Source organism: Hippocampus comes, unplaced genomic scaffold (assembly GCF_001891065.2).
Source record: "Hippocampus comes isolate QL1 unplaced genomic scaffold, H_comes_QL1_v1.1 scaffold7, whole genome shotgun sequence".
In the NCBI taxonomy this organism is placed as follows: Eukaryota; Metazoa; Chordata; class Actinopteri; order Syngnathiformes; family Syngnathidae; genus Hippocampus; species Hippocampus comes.
In genome coordinates, this window is record NW_017842060.1 from 8,872,440 (window position 1) to 8,899,305 (window position 26,866).

The 26,866-nt window shown below is 41.1% G+C and overlaps 2 protein-coding genes across 6 annotated transcripts in view; one reads left to right on the plus strand and one right to left on the minus strand.

The window, feature by feature from the left end:
- Positions 1-4,713, plus strand: part of kitb (KIT proto-oncogene, receptor tyrosine kinase b) — a 16,746-nt gene extending 12,033 nt beyond the window's left edge. The window contains exons 14-21 of the mRNA XM_019862126.1: positions 746-884; positions 983-1,050; positions 1,124-1,215; positions 1,361-1,483; positions 2,168-2,279; positions 2,380-2,479; positions 3,258-3,363; positions 3,545-4,713. Of these exons, the coding sequence (XP_019717685.1) occupies positions 746-884; positions 983-1,050; positions 1,124-1,215; positions 1,361-1,483; positions 2,168-2,279; positions 2,380-2,479; positions 3,258-3,363; positions 3,545-3,688 (884 nt within the window). The 3' untranslated portion in view covers positions 3,689-4,713. The remainder of the gene's footprint in view (positions 1-745; positions 885-982; positions 1,051-1,123; positions 1,216-1,360; positions 1,484-2,167; positions 2,280-2,379; positions 2,480-3,257; positions 3,364-3,544) is intronic.
- A 1,382-nt stretch (positions 4,714-6,095) lies between these two features.
- Positions 6,096-23,959, minus strand: clockb (clock circadian regulator b). Of its 5 annotated transcripts, XM_019862132.1 has the most exons (25): positions 23,808-23,959; positions 21,913-22,004; positions 21,381-21,524; positions 19,497-19,585; positions 18,524-18,583; positions 18,269-18,417; positions 17,363-17,454; positions 17,151-17,240; positions 16,807-16,927; positions 16,418-16,531; positions 16,211-16,329; positions 16,029-16,111; positions 15,788-15,894; positions 15,532-15,679; positions 15,312-15,387; positions 14,792-14,930; positions 14,393-14,490; positions 14,030-14,248; positions 13,741-13,899; positions 12,273-12,455; positions 10,798-10,991; positions 10,588-10,717; positions 10,341-10,478; positions 9,711-9,979; positions 6,096-9,604 (listed from the first exon to the last, which is right to left on the minus strand). In XM_019862132.1, exons 4-25 carry the CDS (start codon positions 19,511-19,513, stop codon positions 9,601-9,603), a joined length of 2,709 nt encoding a protein of 902 aa, XP_019717691.1. In that variant the 5' UTR covers positions 19,514-19,585; positions 21,381-21,524; positions 21,913-22,004; positions 23,808-23,959; the 3' UTR covers positions 6,096-9,600. The 5 variants fall into 5 exon arrangements, with proteins under 5 accessions (XP_019717691.1, XP_019717692.1, XP_019717686.1 ...); XM_019862133.1 differs by having other exon boundaries at positions 6,096-9,979; positions 12,273-12,443; XM_019862127.1 differs by having other exon boundaries at positions 6,096-9,979; positions 21,913-22,032; positions 23,808-23,958.
- Between the last annotated feature and the right edge of the window lie 2,907 nt (positions 23,960-26,866).

Genomic DNA, 26,866 nt, shown 5'->3' on the forward strand with positions numbered 1-26,866 from the left:
TTTTTTTTTTCCTTCCTTGGCCTGTGAAACGCAACATGAGCCCTCAAACGTCTCCCATGACGATGTCATCGCAGACAACGCTCACGCCACGGAGAAGGAGGCGCTGATGTCGGAGCTGAAGGTTCTCAGTTACCTCGGCAACCACATGAACATCGTCAACCTGCTGGGAGCCTGCACGGTCGGAGGTGAGAGGAACCTCAAAACAAAGAGAGAGGAGTGTCGAATCATGCTTTCATTGTCTCGCTGGACTCTTTAATCGTCTTTCCGATGCTTTTGCTTGACTTAATTATTGATTTCTTCGTGGTTGTCTGAGGCAGCGTAAAAAAAAAAAAAAAAAAAAAAAAGCACTGACTTGCTGCAATGTAAGACAGTTATTATGCTTTTAATAGAAATCAGATATTGAACTGTCAAGTCAATGGCAGCCAGCCCTGACAAGAAGCTGATTGAATGCAGTAAAAAGGAGGACTGTCCAGCTGTCTGAGCCGTGAAATTGACCACTCTGCGGCATCTTGATGGAAACCAAATAAGCAGAAAGACACTTGACATGAAAAGCCCTCATTTCAAGCTATTAAATACTGACTAGACTGAAAATATTGGTGTTTTGCCATGCAGCTTTCATATTGTCCGCGTAAACACCTATCGAGTTGACTGAAACGCAAACGAACTACTTATGATCACAAACAGCATCTCCGTCCTTGAGTTGTAGTCAAATTGATTTTGCGAATTCTCTGCGCCGCCCTTCCAGGTCCAGTTTTAGTGATCACCGAATACTGTTGCTATGGCGACCTCCTCAACTTCCTGCGCGGAAAAAGAGAGTCCTTCCTAAATTCCCAGACGGGCAACGGTTACTATCGCAACGTGTCCAAGCAAACAGAGCCTGCGAGGTAATCTTGCACTTGCTGTGAAATTACATTCGAACATTCGAAATGTATTTTGATGTTACACAGATGGTTCATAACATATCATTGGTATGTGTGTGCAGCAGCGAAGTGACTAGTCGAGAATATATGGCCATGCGTTCCACGGACAAAGAAAGGTCCTCACAGTCAGGTGAAACTTTGCAGCAATGACGGCACAACATGACTCGCTTGTATAAGTAATCTAACGGCCCGTTTTCCTTTAGAAGATGCAGACGAGCTTTCATTGGCCGCTGAAGATCTTTTGAGCTTCTCCTACCAAGCGGCCAAAGGGATGGAATACATCACATCTAAGAATGTAAGTCTGACACTTCGCATCACTCACGATTTAATCACTGGCCACAATATTAGGTACACTTATACCAGCTAATGATCCACCACGACCAGAACCAGTTCCAAAGTAAATACACACACACGTCCGTGTTTGTGTTGTGTCGGTGCAGTGCATCCACAGGGACCTGGCAGCCAGAAATGTTCTCCTGACTCATGGTAGGGTGGCCAAGATCTGCGACTTTGGTTTGGCACGGGACATCACCACCGATTCCAGCTACGTGCTCCGCGGCAATGTGAGTTCAGCACCCTTTCAATCCTTCTCCCACCACGGGATTCTTGGTTGTTGTTTTTTTGTCTGTGCCTTCAGAGAGTTTTTTGCAAATAGAACACGGGTCAGATTTTTATTTGAAGTTTGTTTGTCTGTTTGTGCCCTGCCATTGGCTCGCGATCAGTCCACAGTGTACTTTTGCCCAAAGGTAGATGGGTTAGACGCCAGCTCGACCGTGACCCTAATGAGGACAAGCAGAATAGAAAATGGGTAGATGGATGAAATTTCATTTTTGTCCAGACTTTAGCGACCCTGTATTTTCACACTAAAATGGTCATCCCAATTTTGAAACATGGTTGGATGAACACATGCACAGCATCTGAGACAATTGGAGGATGCCAAGTAGGGATACGTTGTGCTCAGGCTATCCACTTCTTTCAGGAATTCATTCTTCCCTACTTTCTTCTTTACTTCATAATCCCGCCACTATTATTTCTTGTGCCTCTGTCTTCTTTGCAAGAGAGAAAAATAGCAATTAAAGACTCCATTAAAAAGAAATTGTAAAACCTTCCAAAAACAGAGAAATCTACACAAGGGTTGTGGTCTAAAGAAAATCTTTTTTCCAACGATTTACAAAAATCATTCGAGTGGAAGAATGAACCAAAAAAATTCCATATTGCGAGCGTAATGTGGCCTTTTGCCCATGCAGGCACGTCTTCCAGTCAAGTGGATGTCTCCTGAGAGCATTTTTGATTGTGTCTACACATATGAGAGTGACGTGTGGTCCTATGGCATCTTGCTTTGGGAAATCTTCTCACTGGGTAAACAATTTAGAGCTGTGACTCATTTGTAGAATGTCAACTGTATCATTAGCCATGTGAGTAGACGGACTTTCGAACACATCGAATGTGTGTGATGCAGGTAACAGTCCGTATCCCGGGATGCAGGTGGGCTCAACATTTTATCGACTGATTCAAGAGGGCCATAGGATGAGCAAGCCTGAGTTTGCTCCCATTGAGATGTAAGTGTGTGTGTGTGTGTGTGTGTGTGTGTGTGTGTGTGTGTGTGTGTGTGTGTGTGTGTGTGTGTGTGTGTGTGTGCATGGGCGTCATGTTTCAGAAAAAGACTGCACTGGTGGAGCTCATCGCTGCCAAGTCACATGCCGCTTGCTGTCCAAACAACAACACTCATCTGATGTCTCATCTGACATCAGTATAACCATTATGATTTGCATCCAGAATGCGGGTGTACTGGAGCCTATCCCAGCTGTCTTCGGGCAGTAGGCAGGGTATATCCGGAACTGGTTGCCAGCCGAACGCAAGGCACACCTTGATGAACAACCATTCACACTCAAACCGAGGGTCAGTTCCGTTAACCTACCATGCATGTTTTTGGAATGTGGGAGGAAACCAGAGTACCCGGAGAAAACCCACGCAGGCACGAAGAGAACATGCAAACTTCACACAGGAAGACCTGGTCCTGGAATTGAACTCTGCACCTCCACATTGTGAGGCGGACGTAACATGCATGGCAGGTTACTGGAACACTCTAAATTGTCACTCGGTGTGAGTGTGAGCGCGGATAGATGTTTGTCTCTGTGTGCCCTGCGATTGGCTGGCAACCGGTTCAGGGTGTACCCCGCCTACTGCCCGAAGACAGCTGGTATAGACTCCAGCACGCCCCGCGACCCTTGTGAGGATAAGCGGATCAGAAAATGGATGGATGGATATACACATTTTTACGATTGGTTTATATAAATCAAATAACTCAAATAAATGTGAGACTGCATTCCCCTCTAGGTATGACATGATGCTCTCATGCTGGAATCAGGACCCTTTAAAAAGACCCTCTTTCAGAAAACTGGTCGAGAGGACTGAGCTTCTTCTGTCAGAAAATACCCGGAATGTAAGTACTGCAAACCATGAATGATTTGGATTGTCTTCTAAGACCACATGTTTTTCCCCTCGTGATGCTTTGTTCATTATATTTCAACTTATTCAGAATGCCGGGATGTGCAATGGGAGTGTTTTTTTGTTGTGTGACCGGGGAATCCACAAATCAAACTTATGTAGCTGTCATTTCTCAGGTTTATCTGAGGCTGAGCAACGCCGCAGGTCCATCGGACCATCAGAGGTCTCAATCGCGGAGGCTGAGCTCCGTGTGCAGCACCACGGCCCCCAACCAGCCTTTACTGCAGAGTACCGCAGACGTATTCATGGATTATGTCTGAAACACTCCTCACAAGAAGAAAATCTTTCAAAAAGGTTACACCTTACATTTGAACCGGAGTCATCTTCAGCTGCATGTCCGCGGCGAGTCCTGCAAAAACACATTCCACAAACATGGCTGACATGCTGTGCTGAAACTGCTATATTTTGCCACGGGAATTCTACATTTTTGCCATTATTTCAAAGATTTTTGAGGCTTTTATATAGGTTTCATTAATAAAATCAAGAAAAACGCTTATGTTTTATACTAGTAAAACTACTTTTGTACTGAATCTGACTAAATTCTCACGGAAATGGGCTGCATACACGCACAAACCTGCATGATTTGAATCACAGGTGTCAAATTCAAGGCCCCGGGATCAGATCACGTCCATTGTGTTTCTTAAATTGGCCCGCGAAAACAAATAGTTTTGTCTACTTCATGTTTAATGCTAAATACATTTGTTTGTTTTATTCTGGCAGGAAATCTGTACAGAAATTAGTATTTCTTCACAACAGATTTTACATTCATGTCTTTTTATTTTTATTCAATCTCTTCTCAACATAGTGAACGGTTAGTTGTATACTTAAAGATGTGTGCAACAATTTTCACAATTCAACTTTTAATTTCAAATTCAATTGGCACGTAAGAATCAATTTCCAGCGCAATTATAAAATAATATAATGATGTGCCCTATGTTTAATCATACATTTATATGGTTTTCATACCACTGGTCTTACTGTATATAACAAACACTGGATACAACCTGCACAGCTCTCAGTTATCTCCTATTGATTTGTGTGGTAGGCTACAACTTTCCAAGTGCACATGGAAAATAAAGCCAACTATAGCATTAACAAACCATCCCTCGTGTACAACAGCGTCAGGTTGGGGGGGGGGGGTCAGTGAGATGGCCCCCCTGTGATCAGGCATTTTGGAAATGATTGTTGCTGACTACAGATTTCTTTCTGTCAGACCACGCCATCTTTGAATAGGCACGAGCCAGCTACTTGACAGCCATCTTGGCTTAGTTTAGCATCATGACAAGAAACGCTGAAAGCTCACTTCTTCTTTTAATCACTAAAAGCAACTCTCTATCTACCTTCCTGGCATCCAAACTTGAAACACAGACAGCATTCAAATGACCATTCAAACAACAACTACAACAACAAAATGATGGCCAGTTGTTTTGGTTTCATCCTCAAAGTGTCTTGTTAGCTACCGTAGCATGAAAAATGAAAATATAAGTATCCCCCCTCCCCACTGCTGCAGCTGTACTAGTTTAGCATCAAAACAAGAAACTTAAAAAGTGAAGCACTAATGGTTGTCTAAAGCCTTCAAATATCTGCTTTTTGGCACTAAATGTTCTGCTTGATGCACCGTTGTGGTTAATGTGCAACTTTTCCCAACAAATCATCATATCATTGGGACAACAATCATCAAATCGGCCTTAAATAAGTCCGAGCCACTATGTGATGTGTCTTCACTGAGTGTCAAAGCGGCATGTAAGCACTAACTCCTTATAAAGACAACAAAAAGAAGAAGCTGTATGATACCAATTCTTACATGTGAGGTGTATATTTGACTAGCGTAACCAGCCGAATGGGAGATCAGATGTATAGCCATGAAAAAAATTCAGATACCACTTTTTTTTCTTCAGTTTCCTGTTCATTTTAAATGCCGAGTACAACTGAAGGTACATTTGATTGGACCAAAAGATTAATGACAGCAAAAACAGCTCCTCAGAGTTAAATTTAAAAGCTGATCAAGAAATTTTCCAAAGGTTTTCTTGATAATAACAAAAATCACTTGACAACTTCTTACGTCAATAACTACGGCATTGTATGGCCAAAAACGACTCTTATTGGCGACCCATTTATGTCTTTTGTGTCAATTGCTACATTTGAGTGGCACCAGACATTAAAATGAACAAGAAATTGAAGAAAACATGGCGGTCTCTTAATTTTTTTTCCATCATTGTATATGTTTGTGGAGGAGGCCTAATTTTAGTGTTTAGGACTGAGTGATTGATTGATTTGTGTGTGTGTGTGTGTGTGTGTGTGTGTGTGTGTGTGTGTGTGTGTTCTCCATTTGATATATCATGTGTGTATGCATTGTAAATACAATAGAGATGTGCCTTTAGATTTTGACTGGTTATGTCTGAGTGTCATGAGGGCGCACAATCTGTTTAGGGGCCCCTGCAGTTTTGATACAGTTTGTGGACTTGTAATAATAAAGAAAGTACCAGTGATGGTAGAGGCAACAACATGTCCAATTTATGTCAGCTCAGCGGAAGTGACTTTACAACAACAATAAAAAGTGATTTTTGTTAGTGTTTTTGGTTTTAAGATGTGACCAGAAAGGCTGTTAAAATTGGTTTGGATTTTTTTTTTTTTTTTTTAAGAGAAAGTCATTCACAATGTCACATACCATATTTGCAGCTGTGTTTATTTTTCAAATTGACCAAGAGGGGAGAGGGGGGGTTATCATAACAATAGCATTTTTGCTTCAAAATATTGATTATTATTACATTTGACTTTGGGATAGATAAAAGGAGCACAGGAATATACATACAGGGTGAGTACAGTACAAGAAAGCATAGCACCGTTTTACACAGAATACGGTTGTCTTTTGTGTACAGTATTACACGAGCATTGAAACCAATTTGTGTCGTGGGTAGGACATCTGTGACGAGGGGCACCCATTGTCTTGTCTTGTTCGTCAAATATTAAATATACACCTCAATTTGATTGGGGCTAGTAAAAAAAATAATATTCAGGGCTTATTTTATAATGTTAAACCTGTCCATTATTATAATCTAGTTTTTTTTCTTTTTGCAAGAAACATACTTTGTCTTCACACGTTTTCCTTCTTTCATATAATCAACAACATCCATTTGTCTCTTTTAAAAATAAGAAAAACACCTTACAGGCCTACTGTACATTCTTTGGGCTGGCTTATCAGTGACACACACACAACAAAGGAACAAGTCAGCATCTCGCTTCAGAGTGATGCCTCACACACACGCGCTTAAGATGATCTACATGATTTCTACTATGTGGTGAGTTGTCAAAGTTGCAAATAGAATCTAATCTGAGATCAGTTTGACGTGTTACTGTGGTATGTGTTGGGCTGACGGTCATTTAACAACTCTGCGAGGTGGGTAGGGAGAAGGGACTAGTGCTGCATTGTCTAAAAACATCCATTTTTTTTTCCACTCACATCTACCTCCATATGAAAATATGGTTTGACAGTGACATGTTTAGCATGCTTGCACAAACACACATATTCGCTCACTCTCTCTTTCACTCACGTACACGCGCACACTTATTCAAGTTGAGCAGTCCCACACACGGGCTTCCAGAATACTCAGCCCAACCGGTGAGGAAAGTTTCTTGAATATTACAATTTTTTTTATACTGCAACGCAAGAACTGATTGGCTATCGCAAGGGGCAACCAATACTGTTCCCCCTGAGAAATACAAGAACAACTCAGGAACAGGAGACGCCATATTCACCACGCACACATGCACACACACGCACATACACGCACGCACACGCACGCACTCAAGGATGTACAGTGCAACCTCCAAAGTCAAGCACCCCAGGAAGAGTACAAAGTTCCAAAACATGTCGAAACAGGTAATTGTGATTTTGTTTTTTTTTTTTTTGGTTAAAACACATTACCAGCGATGGCAGAGAGCAAAAGTGTAACGACAAAATAGAACCGGAAATGAAAAACACGTAATATCAATTGCATAAATGTTAACTTGACTAATGTTGATCACATTTGAAAGCACACTAGCAAATCACTAGCCTGCCGATAAGAAGAGAAGCTCGCCAACTACTAACTGTTCTTGTTCGACGTTCAGTTGGAAGACTTTATATTGTGAGTAAAACATCGTAATGAAACGGTTGCATCATACAGTGGTTCTAGGAATGTTTAAAAAAGATTGCGGATTACGTTTTAGTTGGCTTTATCATGGCAGCGGATTGGGAAAATCCATTTGCTTTACATGATTTCTTTCGCGGAAAACAAACAAGATTGGGAAAACTTGGAAGTGGAGTTTGACTTTGAAGGTTACACCGAAACATTCTGGAAGATAAACAAAAATCACTCTACCAAATGTCAACTCTTCCTCCAAACCGAGGCTTTTGCGTTTGATATGGCTTACTAGTGTAGTGTGGCGGTCCCCATTGACCTGGTCCTGCTTTTTACTGCTGCTTGAGAACTGAGGAACAACTGTAGTGAACTGCATGATTATTTTCTGAGGCCCAACAACGAGGAAGAGAAGCGTTAAACTGCGATAAACCAGGAGGCCGGGAGACAAATGTCCCATGTTGAGGTTTACAGGTCCAAATGAGGACCTCTGCCTTGTTTTCATTTGAAGAATGTGGGTCATATCATCATCATGAGCATCATCAGTCACCACACTCCTTGTGACTTTGCAACACGAGCCTCCGGTCTTCACGGCAGCACAGTTTAACCCTTCCCGGTCTGGTTCCAGACTGAGGCAGAAACAAAACTTTCCACATTCCTGAGAGTACAAGTACCATCCGGCAACTTCAACCCCTTACTAAGTCGATTCATGTAAAACACAAACGCGCACGCACACTCCCAAACAAGCTCGCTCTCACGCGCACAAGATAGAATTCTCACACAAAGAGTCATGCCACAGGTGACAAGCGACTAGGTATCGGACAGTGATTTACTGTACACAACCACATCAAGTGCTAAAGTTTCATGAGGATATACTGTTTGTTACGTATAGGGCTCTCAAGACTGTTCAAAAATAATCCCTTCTACATATATACACAAACGTGTTAGGGGTTAGCTCTTGTTGGAAAATATAGATTTGTGTATGTATGCCTTTGCTGCTGTGAATTAAAACGAACGGGACTCTGTAATTGGCACTTGGAATCACTAAACCTCCTATACGCGCAGTAATTATCCCGCAAACATTTCAGTTGGACTGTAATTAATATTTTTTTTTTTGTGGCAAAGAGTTAAAAAAAAAAACAACAACAACCCCAAAACAAAACAAAAACAGACATTTTTGTGTCAAGAGCGTCTTTTACAGAGGTCCTGCAAAATTGCCAGATCAGAGCCGTAGCAGAAGGCCAGCCTTTGCCTTTTACTCTGCGCACTTTTCACACCACGACCCTGCAGACCACATTATGATAATAAGATCTGTGACATCAGCGCCCAGCGTGATAAAGAATACTTTTGTCGAACAGCAACAATTGCTTTCAACACAACATGGCATTGCATGAATGCCTTACGCACAGTTGGTATCCTGCCACGGCTCTGATACGACTTCCAAAGGCAGAAAACTTGCGGGGTCGACTTTGTCCTCCTCCCCGCCATTCCATGCCTTGCCCTTTGTACAGAAAAGTAACCTTGGGGGGAAGTGACTTTAACAGGCAGTGTAAAAGGGCTAATGTCACAGTGCTTAAAAACACTTGAGTTGCACAAAAAAATACCTCACTTCACCTTTTATCCCCCAACCAGACTATTATAAGCTAATTGTGGACTTTTGTGGGAACGCGTGAAGTGGGGAAGGTTCATTTGAGGGGTTTCGTCAACACGCCAGGAAACACTTTGAACAAAGTAAAAACGTTTTTTTAAAAGCAACTAATAAAAGCTTACACAGTTATTCTTTCCATGCAATCATATAAAAGACTACATTTCCATTTCCTGTTATGCTATATTGGATATTTACACATATTTCTTAATATCATACAGGAAATTTGTACAAGGTTAGTCCACTTTGACACACCTCCAACAGTCTTCTGTTACCGTGGCGATGAGGTGTATTCCACAGACACAGCAGCCCCCTTCCAAGGGAAAATGGGGTGCTTGCCGGGGGTTTATTTCTCCAGCTGTCACGGGTGATGCTCTTTTATAAGATCCTCGTTCCACGAACACACCTTTCAGCTGGAAAGGTTTGCCAACCACACAACTAAAACAAATGTATGTGGCAGGCCCTCGGACTGCCATTATTCTTTTCCAAATAACTGCCGCGTTGCCCTCCAGACCTTACTGCGGTTGGCTGCTGACACTGTCAGTCCTGTGCGACGACGGCGCTTTCTGCTGTTTCTGGGGCTGAGGTTTAAGTTGCTGCGGATGCCTCTGGTGGTGGGATTGTTGCTGTTGTTGCCTTTGCTGTGATTGTTGTTGCTGTTGTTGTTGTTGCTGTTGCTGCTGCTGTTGTTGATGAGTTGTCTGAGTAAAAGTACCCTGCTGCTGAAGTGGGAAAGCTGCCTGCAGAATCAGCTGGGTGGATTGGTTACTATGGAGAAGGCGAGTGCCCTGAACAGAAAACATGGGTACAAATATTAGTGCCTCTTTTTGATGATGCAGTAAATTTCTACTCTGAAGTTAGCTGTTAGTAGGTTGACAAATGTAAGTTGAAGTAGGTGCCTAGAAAGTTCATTTATTTCAATAGTTCAAAAAGTCATGAAATAGATTTATTCAACACACAGGGAAATACTATTCAGGCCAATTCCTACACTCTCTATTAAAAAAAACAGTAGACTGCACACAGTAAACACAGTAAAGAGAGAAATTAGCTGATTTTAAGACACAGAACAATGAAACATTTGTTTCCAAATCAAATGCATAAAGGACAATACCATTTACATCATGCACTATTGCTGCCATCTTGTGGTACCTGTAGGAATTGCTGCTGTTGCTGTTGCTGCCCCTGTTGGCCGCTTTGCGCCACTACAGCCGTCTGGTTGGAGCCGTCAGTCTGACCCTGGGGAGGTTGCGCTGGTTGAAGGGTCAGTGTCTGTGTTTGTCCTCCCTGCTGAAGATGTGCAAGAGTTGAAACGGGAAAGAAGAGGAAGATATTCAATTGACTTAGAAGAGCAACAGCCTACGCCAAAATATGATTCACATCGCAACTTCGTCCTTACTTGTTGCCCACCAAAAGGGTTATACGCGGTGACCACCTGGCCCATGAACATGGAGGTGGGAACCATGACTGCACCACACGCCATTGGAGCTGTTACAAGTTTGGTCACCAGCTGCTGCCCTGCTGGAAATCTAATGTAGAAACCAAAATAAGAAAACATCCATTTCCAAACAAATCAACTGTAACATCTTAACTGAACGGACAAATGTACCGGATCTGACGGTCCTGTGTGAAGGTGGCCACAGTTGTGCCTTGCGGGGTGTTGTTCTGCGGCAGACTGGTACTGATCTGCAGCACGTTGTGCTGCCCCGGCTGGGAGATCATCATGGTGTTGTACAGTTGGGTTGGCACAGAGTTCTGGGTCTGCGGCTGAGCCTGAGGAGGCTGCTGAGACTGCCGTTGAGTCTGCAGAGGGGAAAAAGCCAAGAAAGAAACAACAATTCAGATCTATTTGGGGGATCTAATTTCTCCATTTCGGAAAGTCTTATTTATCTTCTTCCAATGCATATATGAAGACAGTCAACAAATCATTTGCGACAGCTCAAAGCCACAGAATGAGAAAATGACTTGCAGTTGCATAACTCGCATGGTTTTATGGGCCAGAGTTTGCATTGAATTTAAAACAATACAACACAATACATCTTTATTTATATAGGAGAAATAAAATGTCCATGGTTCTATTTTGGAAAAATAAAAACCTGAAACATGTGCTTTGTTTCATTTTTGCAGCACAAACGCATATTGCATGCACCCAAAAAAAACCAAAAAACAAACATGAAACAAAGAGAGACAGTGTTTCAGAACCGATGTTCCGATCTGATCATGTGATCAGAAATGTGGACCGATCACGTGATTTTTAGTATTGGCTGAAATAGACATTTGTTTAAACAGAGCTGAATTTGTGTGGCAAAATATTGTGTTGCGAATAGCGACAGCTGAACAAGTATGTTGCTGGGCTTCTAAAAACATGTATCTTTTATCTACAGTTCAAATCACCAAGCCCCGTCAGTGGCACAGGGAGGTCACACATGAGCCAAAGTCAAGACCACGTCACAGGTGAGCTTGTGTAATGCAAAAGAAAAAAGAAGCAAAGGCAAAAAGTTTCCATCAACTGTCACATTTGCATACATACACTGCTAGCTGGGAAAATGGCGCAGCTAACGACCTGCCCCATGCAATATACATTCAAAAAATATTTGAGTACAAACCAAGGAAGAAATATGGTAGAATGTCAAAGGCCCCAAAAATTTATAGATCTATTAAATTTGTCAAGAAAAATTTGCATCTACAATCCAACATAACTTTGAAGATAGCGAAACTCTTTGGAGAAGAGGAAACTGGTGATAATAACCACAGAACAAGAGATTGAACTTCTGAAGTCTCGCTGGTCAGTAGAACATAATTGAATATCATTACATACATAAATTAATTAAAAAATACAAATAGTGCTGCTTGTACACTTCAGTTATTAAATTCAAGCAACAATTAAATAAAACACCACTAGGTGACAACATTGGGCTGCTTAATGTGAGGGGTGAGCGGTTTTGCCCAGTTTCATTTTGCTTTTCTAAACAGTAGCTAACATTTTCAATGGGAAACATTGCTTGAAACTAGAAAAAATTGTTTTCAGTTATGGATCGTCCACTGTAAATGTGTTGTCTTTGTGTGCACATGCTTGTACCCCACCTGCTGCTGAAGGCTTGGCTGAGGAGGAGGGGCCTGCTGCTGGATGGTGAGAGGCTGTGTTCCTGAATGCACAGGGTTGATTGCAGCTTGAGGGACCTGATTGCTCAGCGCAGTCGTCTGCTGGACCGGCGCCACCTGGGGGAGCTGCATGTTCATCGCTCCACCCTGCTGCTGCAACAACATCTGCAATGAGCAAACATTTATTTTGTATAAGCACATTAATGGATTGAAAAAAAAAAACAACAACATGATTTAGTGAAAAGGCTCAACTGTTGTCTGTGATGGTGGTTTCCAAGGAGAACTAATGCATAATGGATGATTCAGCTTCTGGGTCAGACGAAGGGAGTTGCAACTGCGCAAATGTTTTCTGGCTTTATTCAAGTAAGCACTTGCCCAAATTTGAAAAATGCGGGCAGAAATTTCTCCTACATCTGTCTTTTATGCAATATGAATATACGTTTGATGCATATTGAACAGGGCACAATCACAGAATTAAATCATTCACTGGGCTCATTATGGTACTGTCAAAATGTTGAACAGGGTATTTAAATGTGCTGGTGCCAGTTGAAGCCGGCAGTGATGCAGCTACTCTCAAGCAAAGATATGTCAGTGAAGAAACTAAGGTGAGGAAGACAATCAGGTTGTGGCCTATAATTTTAGCTGATAGCAAGATTGCTAATTATAGTAAACTACTTTCTGGCAGCAGTCCAAGCTGTCACAGGGTTAAAACTAGTTCCAGGAGTAACTTAACAGGCCTAAATTATACATGGCCATTGTCTGGTTGTGACAGTGTGTGTGTGTGTGTGTGTGCGCGTGCGCGCGCGCACGCATCTCATAAGATTACCCTTCAGGTTGTAATCCTACAACAGAGTGAGTCTCTTCTATTTGGATTTTTTTTTCATTTCTAAGTCAGGAGTCATTTTGTGTCATTTGCATTTCACAATTCATGAAAATTTACTATGTAGAGAGGCCATATGGTTTTTACCTCTCCCATGTGCTTCGAAAAAATGTAAACGTATTAAAATCCATTTTTTAAACACAATGTAACCATATTAGAACTAAATACATGCATAAAAAGAAAAGAATGTATCCTGTATTGAGTGTCGGTGATACATGCATGTGCCTTTTAGAGGCGAGGCCTGGTGAGGTGGCGTGTGATGTGAGCGATTCTGAACATGAGATGTGGCAGGCAGTAGTTCCTACATGAGTGTGTTTATTGTATTTATGTTTTATTGATCTCCTGGCATTCAATAAACGGCTGAAACGTGCATCAGCAACTGTGACTGTCTTTTCCCACATGCAAGGGCATTACAGTAAGTCAGCAGACTAAAAACTCAGACAAAATGACCACTTACAAATGTACTGTATGTTATAGCCCAGACAACAATGAACTGCGATATAGCGTGGAACATCGTTCTTAAAAACCTAAGGGTAAGATACAGGATATACTATATTGCTATTACTGTACCTGGATACCCTGGCCCTGGACCCTCTGCAGCTGTTCCTGGATGTTTCTTAGCTCTTCCTGCTGCCGCTGAATGTTGGCCTGTATCATTCTGGTCCTTTGCTCTAGCTGCTCCTTCAGATGCTGCATCGCATTCACCTGTGCTGAGAACTCCATCACGGGCTGCAGGGGAGGTGAAAAGAAACAGATCTGTCTAACAAGAGTTGTGATGATAGCTTGTACTCTACGAAGGCATGATCGATCAATGATTTTCGACACAGAGAAAAGAGCAAGGAAAGCAGTAGTGACTCGCCTGTACGTTTGACTGCAGTTGCTGTGGTTGTGGTTGCTGCTGCTGCTGCTGTTGTTGCTGCTGCTGCTGCTGCTGCTGTTGTTGCTGCTGTTGTTGTTGTTGTTGTTGTTGTTGTTGTTGTTGCTGCTGTTGTTGTTGTTGTTGTTGTTGTTGCTGCTGCTGCTGCTGACTGATCATACTTGGCGTGACGCTCTGCCCAGTAGTCTGAGAGCTCATGGACTGCAGATATGGAAAAACAATACCAAAAAAAATTCTCTCAATTTTGTCTTTAAAAAAAAAAAAAATCTATCTACCGGTAATAAGATTGGCAATGCAGCATCACAATTTGCTACATTTAGATGTTTTTGGTTCATTTGGTCTCACCTGGCTGCTTATGGATGAGCGACGCTGTGAGGTCATATCCATGGTTGAAGCCAGAGATTGTCGTGGAGGCGTGGCTGTATCCATATGTAGCTTGGAGGCTGTTGGTGCACAAAAAGAATCACTGACTAACTAAATAACAAAAACCAAATGAGGAGATTGGGGTTACTGTTTCCATTCTTTGCATTAGAGACTATGGATTACACTGGTTATTATAACGGATAGGGTTGTGGACAATAAATTCAAAAAATGAAATGTCAGTTACTTAAACATCACTCCTACTCAATAGATAAACTGATAAATCTCCATGTTTTACTATGACAAAGGCAGACATCAAGTTCCTTCCATTGTAAAAGTCAATGTTTATCTAATCTGGTATGCAAAAGCGAGTGTATCACTTACAAGTGCAAGTGTTGTCTGATACATGCGATGAAGACTTCCGGGAACTTCGTGAAGAGGTTGAGGGTGTTCGGCTGCGGTCAAACCTTTCTAATGCCTCCTTGAGGCTGGATGTGTTCAGCTCTGAACCGGAGTCCTGGCTCTGTGTCAGAGACAAAAAAAAAAAGGGAAAATAAAATCCGATTTGAACCTACAAAAACGTAACGTTACATTTTAATTGGAAGATGCTGCATCCACTTAAATTCGTTGTTATGGAGCCAAATGTTTCTCTCAAAACAGGCAGTGGAAGGGAGTGTCAAAGGCAGTATACCCCAGTTTACTGTATTAATACATAGATGTCAAGAAAAATATTTCAAATTTGTATTTATTATGTAATTTTAATGTTGTTGCAATATATTTGTTTGTAAACCAGTCAAGATGAAATAGCTTTCAAATGCGTGAGGGTTTATCACTTAATTATGTCTTGCTTTTATTCAATATAATGTATGTGATTGAATGAGGTGCCATGAAAAAAACATTTCACCTTATCCATAGTGACCTCGGGTTTGGACTCTTCAATGCCCAGCTCCCTTCGCTGCTCTGCCCTCACTTCTGCATAGCTACAACGATGTTTGGGGGGTTGAGAAGGAAGAGATTGCTGAGTCAATACGTGGACGTTTTAAGTTGTTAGAGTGACCTCATTCAAGTGATTTTCATTCAAATGAAAAGGTAGAAAGGCAAGAGGTATTTTTTGCTTGTAATACCTGACTACCGTGTGTGTGCAGACAATAAACTCAGGCCGAGAGTTCCATTGGTGATAGGTGATGTAGTAGTGCGTCTGCAGCCAGATCCACTGTTGACCTTTTGTCAGGAAACGGTAGTAACAAGACTTCCCTTTACCGTACTGCATCACTGAGCAAAGGAAAGACAAATTGTCCAATAAGAGATCTGTGAGGAGAAGTACTTTGTACATGGAAAGATTTTTAGCATTACAAAGTGATTTTACAAGCGAGCCCTCACAGTGTTCGTGGCACTTAGCAAGGGTCTCCAGGTCATCCACATGATAATAGTCGTACCCTGAAGTTCCCAGAACCTCAAATGGTAAATAGCCGATAATTGGTGGAGCTCTGAGAAAAACAAATGAAATCCATCAATTATAGCACAAGAGTGGTGCTGTGTTCATATAATACGGTATAATGTAATACATTGGAGTATCTGATGAATGAAGAATCATATTCACATACAGTAGATGTTAATTTACCTGTGGTCTAGAAAAAGGAATTTCCATTCCAAACTGTGACGAGACGTGAATTCTTCATTGGGCTCTTCCACTGTACACATCTCCTATGAACATAATAAAAATAATATTGTAGCATTATTAGATATGCTGTAGCGTTTTCACCACGTTTAATGATATTTTAGGGTGAACATATCTGAGACTACCTTGATAAACTGAGGTTTAGTTAGCCGGACAGTAGCCACGAAGCACACTTGGTCATCAAAGGCTGGCTGAAGAGAGCGCTGTAAAACCCCCGCCAGACCATTCCTTGTCACGTTAGGAACTAGGAGAGAACAGCAAGCTCTGACCATAACAAATCAGGTGACAACAGCTGCTTCAAGCTAATTCGACTAATATGTGATATACTGTACCATTGTTGAGCGACTTGAAATTTCCAATGAAGCTGACATATTCATAGATAGGAGGTTCTTTTGGATCAATTGACCCTCGGAGCATATGACAACAAAATTCCATGTAGTTTTTACCTGGTGAGGGGAAAAAAAACATCTTTCTGTCAACTAAATTCTCAAACATTTAGGGGCTAAGGTCTTGATATAAGATGTACAATGTGTACATCCATTCATTGTACGGATGTGCGAATCAGTCGCCCACCGTGCTAACTGACGTACAATGTTTGATAAGATTACTACGGTCGGAAAATTATATTCCCAATACCCGTACTTCATATGAAGTTGTATAGTAAAATAAAGCAGAAACCTATCACGCTACATTACACATAAATTAGTTGTGTGTTACTGACTCTTTAAATAATCTGACGTGAGGGTTTCTGGGTCGTTGGGGTGTGTGGACAAGGCTTTGTACACATCCGAGTGCTCTCCAACTGGCAGGAAGTTTAACAAATTCTGGTCCACCAGGTCGGCCTGCCAAGCCAAGAAAGAAAAAAAAAGTCAAAATGCTTTTGTACGGCGCATTCTGGCAACATAAAAAAACTGTCAAATGTTGTGTGCTATGGAGTCAGATATGCAAATGCTGATCTTCCATGCCAGTTACTATTTGCTAACACAGGCTGCTAATGCTATCTAGTACACAAGGGTAAAAAGATTATTAATGACTTTACGATACAGTATCGCCTGGGATACTCACAGGAAGGTGTTCCAGTAATGAGGTGACACTTTCTGACACATAGAGGATATTCCCATCAGTCATTATTGCTATGAAGAAGCCATCCAGTGCCTGAAAATGTCAGGGAAAGACAAAAACACACTCTTTACTATTGAGCTACAGCCGTTGGAGTACCAGGTAGTCTGTTAACTTGATTAGTATATTTGGAATAAAACTGAAGTAAGATATCTGACCTCCAACATGAGCTGGGTGAACTCCTCATTGCTAAGAAATGGCGGCTTCCAGTCCTGTCTGATCTCACTGGACTCAGACTGGGCAGCGATTTCTAATCAGGAGAAAAAAAAATATATATACAGTACATATTTTGAGAGGGGAGAACCCAGTGTAGGAAGATACAATAAAGAGAGAGAAATATAAGGCATCCAAAAAAAAAAAAAAAAAGCCAGCAGTGCCACAAGAGACATTTTTGGAAAATGTATTGATAGTGCAAAGCTCAGAGTGAAAACAAGGCAGAATGATCATGAGCATGCTTAAATATATCACTAAATGATGTAAGAGTAAAGTCATTGGGCCCTAATTTTGGTAAAATGGCATCCGTGCACTCAGTGTAAAAAACGGCTGTAATTTCATTTTCTTGCCAATGCAAATCTAGACTACCTTCTGTGACGTCTGACCGCTCATACAATATGAGCATACTATCAACCAACCATCAATTACAGTACATATACTGTACACGCATGAATTTCAACAACATGTCATGTTGAACATTATCACTGTCTATCAGGCGTCTTCCAACGGTGAGGAGTTTTACTTTATCTTAGCTTGTTTTTATGCTTTTATAACATAATCGCTATCATGGTAAGCAAAACCTTGCCATACTGTCAAAAGAGCTGTAATAGGGAGACAGCTTGAACCTGGAACAATTAACACTTTACATCATGTATATGGGGATTTTTTCTTTTTTAAATTAGAACAATTCGCATCTCAAAATGAACTGCTGGATTCTGGATGTTTCACTGTAATAACATCAGGTCTTGATCAAGTTTTTACAATGAAAGTAAACAGAGACATTATTTAGGAAGCAGGAACATTTTGCTCTGTGATGCGATGCTCAGAAACAGGAAGTGAGGTGACCTGACCTTTGTGTTTACACAGGAAGTCGATACTTTTCTGCAGGATGGTGGACTTGTCCATCTTCCTGGTGTTGCCAGGCAACATGGTGCCAAGTTCCTTGATGAGGACATTGAACTGGTCTCTCCGTTTCTTCTCAGACTTGTTCCGGGAAACTCTACATTTCAAAGGCAGGGTAAGTTCAATATGTGAATAACTCTTCAGGTTTCACGTGGGAATCTTATTTAGTGAATAATCAAAAACAGTATTTCGAGTCAATTTACCGTTTTGCTTTGTCCTTTTCATCTTCTTCCATCAACCCATCAAAGATGCTACAATCATCCCTGTGAGAGGAGAAGAACGAGTTTTGATGAGTAACTACTGACTCTTGCGCTTTTGTTTTCCTGCCCGGTCACACACTTGTGAGTGGCTTGAAAGCAGATATGCATTGGCAATAACAGCCAATAGAGGATGTTGGCTAATGAGAATTCTTACATGCCAGTGGCTGGTTTATTTTTGGGTCACACAGAAAGCGAGGCAGACAGAGAAAGATCGAAGGAATGTGTTGTGCTCGCCAAGAAGGTTACCAGAGCGTTTGTAAAACCAATGTGTCATCTTGGGCTTTCGGGCTTCCTCTCTTATAACCAAAATCAAATAGTATCTTTTAGTTTCTGCTCAGGCTTTACTGTCATCATACTTGACACACGTGCAGTTTCTTGAGAGACTTACATTCAAAGTAGAGAAAGTTTTCATAAACCACAAAAAGAATCAAATGCAGATGTCATGAATTACTGTAATTTCTCAAGTATAAGACACTTTTTTGCCCCCCCCCCCTCCAAAAAAAACCCATACAAATAAAACAAACCATCCATAACTTAAGGGGAGTATTAGACATAGGGTTCGAGGAAAATAAAATAAATGTGGGTATCTAGTGTTTGTGAAAAAGGTGAACTTGAATGTCTAATGTTACAAATTTATACATCATAATGATGCGGTGTTGACATAATTTTCCCACTAAACTTAGACCCAATTAGCATGTTCCATGCATGTGGCGTGCTCTAGTTCAGGCCTTGCGGTACTTCTTGTTCATCCTCCAAGCCTCACATAGTTTTGAAAAGTATGCTCAATAAAGAGTTGTCTGTGATATAACTCCGACGGCTTCACAATAACAAAATGGACTCAAAGTATATATTATACTGTTTTGCATCACTGTAAATACAGCACGGTGTCACACATTGTATGTATGCTATAACATACGCAATGCTTGATGTCATGGTGGCTGCTGCTCAGGGCTGTGGTTGTGGTGACTTGCTCTTTAGGCGTGAGGTAGGCATTTGGAAGTCCACCTTGAAGGGGATGGAGGGAAACATGTATTAACCTACTTTGACTTAATGTTAAGAATGTAATTCAGATGACAAAAAAAACAAAAACAAACAAGTTTCTTCAAATTTCAATTGAAGCAATCTAGGGCTTTTAGTTTTGTAAACAAAAACAATGACACACATTAAGTGTAAAGCGGCAGTCCCGAAAGACTCAACTTGGGCAGCTTCTCCAGAATAATAGCCGAGATGGATACAATTCTTCACTGAATAAGTGATGACAAGCCAAGTTGCTGTTAAAAAATATATATAAATAAATAAAATAAAAATGTCTCGATGACACTGTCTTGTTGAAAAATCATATACCCTTTGTGCAGCCTTGGTACTGACAAAAAGAATAAATATCAGTTCAGGCATACTGGCAATCAATGTTTTAAATCATATCCAAACATTTTTCCATCCGTCCATCCATTTTCTGATCCGCTTATCCTCCCAAGGGTCGTGGGGTGTGCTGGAGCCTATCCCAGCTGTCTTCGGGCAGTAGGTGGGGTACACCCTGAACTGGTTGCTAGCCAATCGCAGGGCACACATAGACGAACAACCATCCACGCTCACACATACACCGAGAGACAATTTAGAGCATAGGTCTCAAACTCAGGTCCTGTAGGGCCACTGTCCTGCATGTTTTCCAAGTCTCCCTGTTCCAACACACCTGATTCAAATAAACAGGTTCAATGTCAGGCTTCCGCACAGCTTGCTGATGAGTTGACATGACAGGCTGATTGAACGCGCAAAAATTGTCCCTAGGTGTGAGTGTGAACGCGAATGGTTGTTCGTCTTTCTATGCCCTGCGATTGGCTGGCAACCGGTTCAGGGTGTCCCCACCTACTGCCCGAAGACGGCTGGGATAGGCTCAAGCACCCGCCGTGACCCTTGTGAGGATAAAGCGGATCAGAAAATGGATGGATGGATGGGCTATAGAGCCTCCTGACGTGTACTCTTTACACTGAAGACACGGTGGCGAAAAGAGAGGAGCTAGTGTCGTCAGTCATTGGGAATTGGTTCGGGTTTCCAACATCTGACAATAACCAACAGTCCACTGCAATGTATGTTTAAAGACTGTTGAAACCAAAGCGAGAAGCACAAAATCCAAAACTCACGCTATGAAACAGACAACAGCAGGCAATCATGAAATCGACCACAATGAACCTTGCCCGAGATGTATTAAGTTGAGAGTTGAGTTGAGGTTTGTAAAAGCAGTCATTTATTCACACGCTGATCCACTTCGGGGGTGGTTAGCAGCATTTGTGATAAACGAGATACAATGTAACTGTAGTGCTGTACAATGAATGCAGGATCTTGTTTAGATCTACGCCAACAAAGGTTGCTTTTATTTGGGGGCAGCATCTTGTACCTGGTGCCCTGCGATTGACTGGCAACCAGTTCAGGGTGTACCACTTAATTGTTGATGCTGAGTGTAAGTTTTGTTTAACTGTAAAGGAATGTGTGTGTGTGTGTGTGTGTGTGTGTGTGTGTGTGTGCACGCACACACATATTATATATATATATATATATATAATTTTTATTTTTTAAATGAAAACTTCAAATTACCAATCATACATGTGTTTGTTGATTAGCAACATATCTATACTTTAAAATAAAACTACTTGGCAAATTCCACAAAAAAATACCACACGATGCTGTTGCATTTATTTACCTTGACGTAATCTGCATAATTTGCAAACTACCGTAATTACAATGACTAATGACTAACTATTCTAAATGAAGCATTTAGCACCTATGCATTTGTGTGTTCACTCACCCCACAGCAGCTCATGCACGGTGTGAGTTAATGTCTTGTTTTTCCACGGGTTTAAGGATAGGGTTAGGAGTCAGAGCCCGGGGGTCATCAGGGGTCACCAGACCACGGGAAAGCCATAGTGGCCATCAAACCTGTAGGAAAAATCTGAACATGACACTGAGGGTCAGCCTGGGGTCAGCTTTCAATTGATCGTTCAAACATCGGGCTACGGATATAGTAACTGAAATCTTGAGAAAAGTTTATATGCCGAGTAAAAGTGAAGTTAAACATATCAACATGAAAAAGCTGACAAAAAAACTTTTTTCATTCGAACTTTATGTTAGAGTCTTTTTTTTTCTCACAAAAACAATGACTCGACCTTGAGTGAGAAAGACAAGTAAAATGCATTTTTGTGCACGGTGATATACAGCACATCAATGCTGGAAATAAATAATTTGTCAGGCTTCTATACTGTGCTCTTGAGAAGTGTTTTGGAGCGCAGTGACCTAGTTATGAAAAAAAAAAAAAGGATGATTCAAAACTGTCAACTTACTCAGTCACTGGAATGCCCCTTTGAGGCAGAGCCTGTTGTTTTAGAGGCTATCCTGAGAGCTTACAGATCTTTTTGTGTGAGCCACACCTCGCCTGCAACACACACACAGACAAACAAAGCCTGTCAAACAAACATGAGACCTGTGCTCACTGTTTGACATGCATGCAAATGGTAGAGGCTTATTCAAAAAAGAAAAAAATAGCTCAGTAACCTCATAATGGTATTTGGTATTTTCAACATTAAAAATATGATAGGAAATGTGACAATATTGAAAATAATAACTCAAATTGTCAAATGACATTTAAAAAAAAGAAACTCATATTCGGCCTGTAGCTAGGGCAATTGAACAAGCCCAAAGCAACACAAACATTCATAATAAATGATCATATTTTTTTAATATAATTGTATCAACTTTTTTTAAATGTAGTGTAACCCTCACAGGACCTAATAACATCTGAAATGTCCCAATTGGAAATAAATCAACCCTCAACATCTTCAAACATATTTATTGTACTGTCTACACGGACATAAAGGAAAAACGCAATTTTTGGCAAGCACACTGGTGGTTTTTATTGATATTGTACTAAGTTCAAAATGATTTAGGCAACTACAGCATTAGGCTCACGATAATATACAATATTTGATGAGAACCTGATAAAATCCTCACATTTTAAAAGCTGATGATGGTGAAACGTTTCCGGTAGAAATACATTTCCTTCACGATTAAAATCGCTCGTTTTGCAATCAATCACACCATGGCAGCTACTACTGTACTACTACTAAGCAAGGACCACAACTCGTTTAAAAACCTGACTTAAATAACAGTCCAGATGTCCTATGTGTACACGTTGGCAACAAATGAAAATTTCCAAGCAACGATTTCAACTGCGCCGATGAATGACTGGAAGTTTTACAGCAACCATCTTGACCCTGGAGTGGCTGCACTTCGGGAAGCGCTGCCATGACCTACTGTACAGTAATCCTCATGGCTAAGCTTTTATTTCATTGAGCCATTCTTTACAGTGGACACACGTTCAAAAAAGAGTACGGTAGATTTATACCGCATCTCACAGCTCGAAATAGAGTGAATAAAACAATAAGCATATGTGCCACAGGTGTTCGTTATACAACCGGGAAGGCAACCCACATACTGTAGCTAGCTAACATGCTAACTAAGCTTTGCTACCGAAACCTGCCAATTTAGCTCACTCGAGTCTTCCTACCGTTACACTCGCGAACGGCACCGACACGACAAAAGACGTATTCGTTTGAACATTTTTGAAAACAATTTTGGCAGCATATCACAGCAAAACTGGCTTTGGGCTCCGAGCTGTCACGCAACAACTGAGAACCAAATTATTCCATAAAATACCGCAAACACTGACGCGCGCCAAGCTCTCCACCAAATACATTTTTCACGCTTTGGGAACAACATTTACGTCCGTTAAAAAGCAAATATGGCAATGGTGGAAACATTTACGCGGCAGATGTATGGATGTGTGTGCGCGCACACACACACGCACACACTTACAAATGTAAATATCTATCTATCTCTCTATCTCTCTCTCTCTCTCTCTAAATATATATGTATATAAATATATACATACATTACGTACTAACACGCGCCACCAGCGCTTACGCACGTACACACACACACACACACACACACGCACACACACACACGCACACACTCACACACACGGAAACTGACGCGCGCATAGACATAAGGCTGCTGAGAATGTGGGTCACTGGGCCTTGCTCGCCCTCCAGCGTGCGGAAACAGTTCCCAAGCCTCCGCTGCAGTCGAACCGCTTCCGCGCCTCTTTCCCTCTCGCACACACGCACACAAACACCGAATAAAACGATATCTATCCACCGCACCAAAAGAGCCTCACCTCGCCTAGCGTTCGACAGCGAAGCCTGCTGTTGTGCGGTTCGCTCGTCGCCTTGCATCGAGAGGAGGCGGCGGGGGCCAAGAGGACTCCGGCTTGGGGAGAAAAACAGGAGGCCTACTTCATACTACGCCGTACAGTCATGCGCAATAGAGACAGTAGGGCGCACTATTTGGCAAGTACAGTACACAAGCAGCCAAGTCGGAGACCGCTGAGAGATCGTCACCGCGGGAAATGACTGCGTGTTTTTTTCCTCTCCACTCTTATTTTATTTATTTATTTATTTATTTTTGGTAATGATTACAGTGATGACTTTTATTTATATATCGATAGATAGATAGATAGATAGATAGATAGATAGATAGATAGATAGATAGATAGATAGATATTAACCATAAATTGTTTTTTAATTTATTTATTTATTTATTTATTTGGGGGGGGCGACAATATACGAAAATATACATTTTTGATGTGATATTATGATTCCAGGGTGCCATTAAAGCCGGGTTTAGGGTGGCCTTATTGCGGAGAGAGGGGTTCCCCTTTTATTCGACACCCAATCAAAAGCTCTATAGGACGTGACGTTGCACCCGTTCCCGTATGGAGGTTCCCCTTACATTATTGATTGATTCCACCCTATCGACAACCTTTATGAAAGTTAGCGTCAGTCCGCTAAGTAGTGCATCAGATGCAGTTTGCTGCCTAAATCTTGATGATTTAACAGCGTTTGATCATTTTGCCTTGCTAAGTGTAAAATGTCTTCTCCCATGTTACTGTATATATGCTTGCCTATTGTTTCCTTTTTGTCCTTTTGCCCATTTTACCTATTTATGTTCTCACAATTTGTTCACTGATTGTGATATTTTAAGCACATTCAAATATAAAAAATATTTTACAGCAAACACGACATAAATATCATTGGCCGTCGTGGTAAAATATTTTACATTGATCCACTAATAACGGTAACATTTCGTTAAAACCTTGTGAATTAAGGTGGGTCTGCCTGAGCCCTGAAACTCCAGTGCTGAAAATGTGCCCCACTCAGGCCTTGAATACAGCTCAAGTGTCGTGAACAAATACAATATACTGCACTGAAGAAAAAAATGAAGAAAAGTGCAATACAAAATTTGTGGAAAATCTTGATACAATGCCTCCGACAACACCACATAACAATCCTCAACACACCTTTTCACACGATGGTGCTCATATTATTCAGCTATTTGAAGTCAAAGGGGAAATATGACCCTTATCAGAGTACCTCGAGCGCCACGTTCGGCCCTATACATCATTTTAGGTGGCCCATGATAGCAAATTACATATGTGTGTCGACTTCATGTTTCTTTGTACAACACCAAAATTGCATTTTGTCTTCATGTTAAAAACATTGAAAAATTGCAAACCTTTTTTTGTTACCAATCCCTACTTTAAAAATCAATGTAATGTTTGAGCACGTTTTACTGGCCTTCGATTTCAAAACTAGTGATTCATCAGTTCGTTTGTGTGGATGTAATATGAGGCAACTAAACATTTATTTGAGTTCAAAGTCATCACGGCCCTGTGAAGGAAACCATAGCTACAATGTGGGCCAAAACAAAAATTGAGCTTGTCACTCCTGCTCTTTGCAAATAATCATGACAGGATGAATTGATGGGGTTAAATATCCTGATAAGTAAGTACAATAAACCTCATGCGTTATGTATGAGATTCAACACGTTTCCCTCCCTGGCTACTTCCTGCTTGTTCTTGCTCATCTTTCCATCTCAGACGCAAAAAGCCTTCCAACCTACATGACCAACAACAATAATAAAAGCACTTAGCGGTGGAGCGACCCGTTGTTGTTTTCACAAATGTGACAAATCCAATGGAGCCACATTGCTTTAAGGCCACAAATCAAATTAGTCCTTTGGTCTTGTTCATTCCGCTGGGACTTGCTCTCTTCCAATTTAGGATCATATTTCTCATATAAGTGGAACTAAAGAAATGATCAATGTGTTCTATTATGTTCTCTGATTATCGAGCAACATCTCTCGGCCTCGTCGTTGAGCATAGCATCGTTTAGCATCTTGTAAGGGGAGCGCTTCACCCCGCACCTGTGCTCAAGGAGAGAGCCAATGACTCGTGAGGTTAATGGGAAGCATGCAGAGTGCTTTGGGAAATCCATTTCCCACACAACAAGCGTTTAATCACAGAGAAACACTGGGCAATGTGCCACATCATGCAGCAACGTCGATAAGGGAGTGAGTGGAGGGGAGACAGAAAGACCAAGGGTGGAACTTTACAGTGAGTGCTTGCGTGAAAAGGATGGGACATACAATGTTGACTTGTGTAACACTGTACAGTTCCAATCAGTGACGGCAGAGTCCGAAATTAAGCTTTTTGATTGGTGGCCCGGTCGGCCACCGTGAGCTTCGTTGCAGTGGCCCTATCAGGACAGGTACTGGCCCTGTATATTCATAATGTAATACAATACGTTTTAATTAGTATTTTAAATTTTCCATATTTCTACTGTAAAAATGTCTTCACGACCATGCACTAACCTCACTCAAATCAAGGCATTGCAATTGCACAAATTAACATTAATATACTAATATGAATGCTTCAAAGAATAAATCACTTACAAAATTCTTGGAATATCAAATTAAAGAATTAACACATAAATATAAATATAAAATATATATATATATATATATATATATATATATATATGAATACAAACACATTCAAAAATACATATTACAGTTATACAGTTATTACTCATCATTGGCTACGCTTTGACGAGACCGGTCATATGTTTTATTCCCACAGGTGTTACAACAGGAAAGATACAGTCTTTTGGTTAGAACCAGTAATGCACTTCTTTTGGGACATTTTTGATGGCTGGTTTACGGTGACTTAAAAATTTGCACTGGCCCATAATGGCCACCTTCTGGGAGTAGGTGGTTGCCCGACATACTGTAGTGTCACACAGGCCCTGGTCCATAGGGCCACTATTAATGTTGAACGCTGAGTGTGGGAAACATTCGCCTTCAGTGCACTCCAATATACTTAAAAAACTATTTCTA

Coding starts and splice junctions, on each gene's coding strand:
- clockb (XM_019862132.1), bottom strand. Junction 16,928..17,150: donor CATTACTGGAACACCTTCCT/GTGAGTATCCCA, acceptor TTGGCTTGGCAG/GCCGACCTGGTGGACCAGAA. Junction 15,895..16,028: donor TTCCTTTTTCTAGACCACAG/GTAAATTAACAT, acceptor TGTTTTTCTCAG/AGCTCCACCAATTATCGGCT.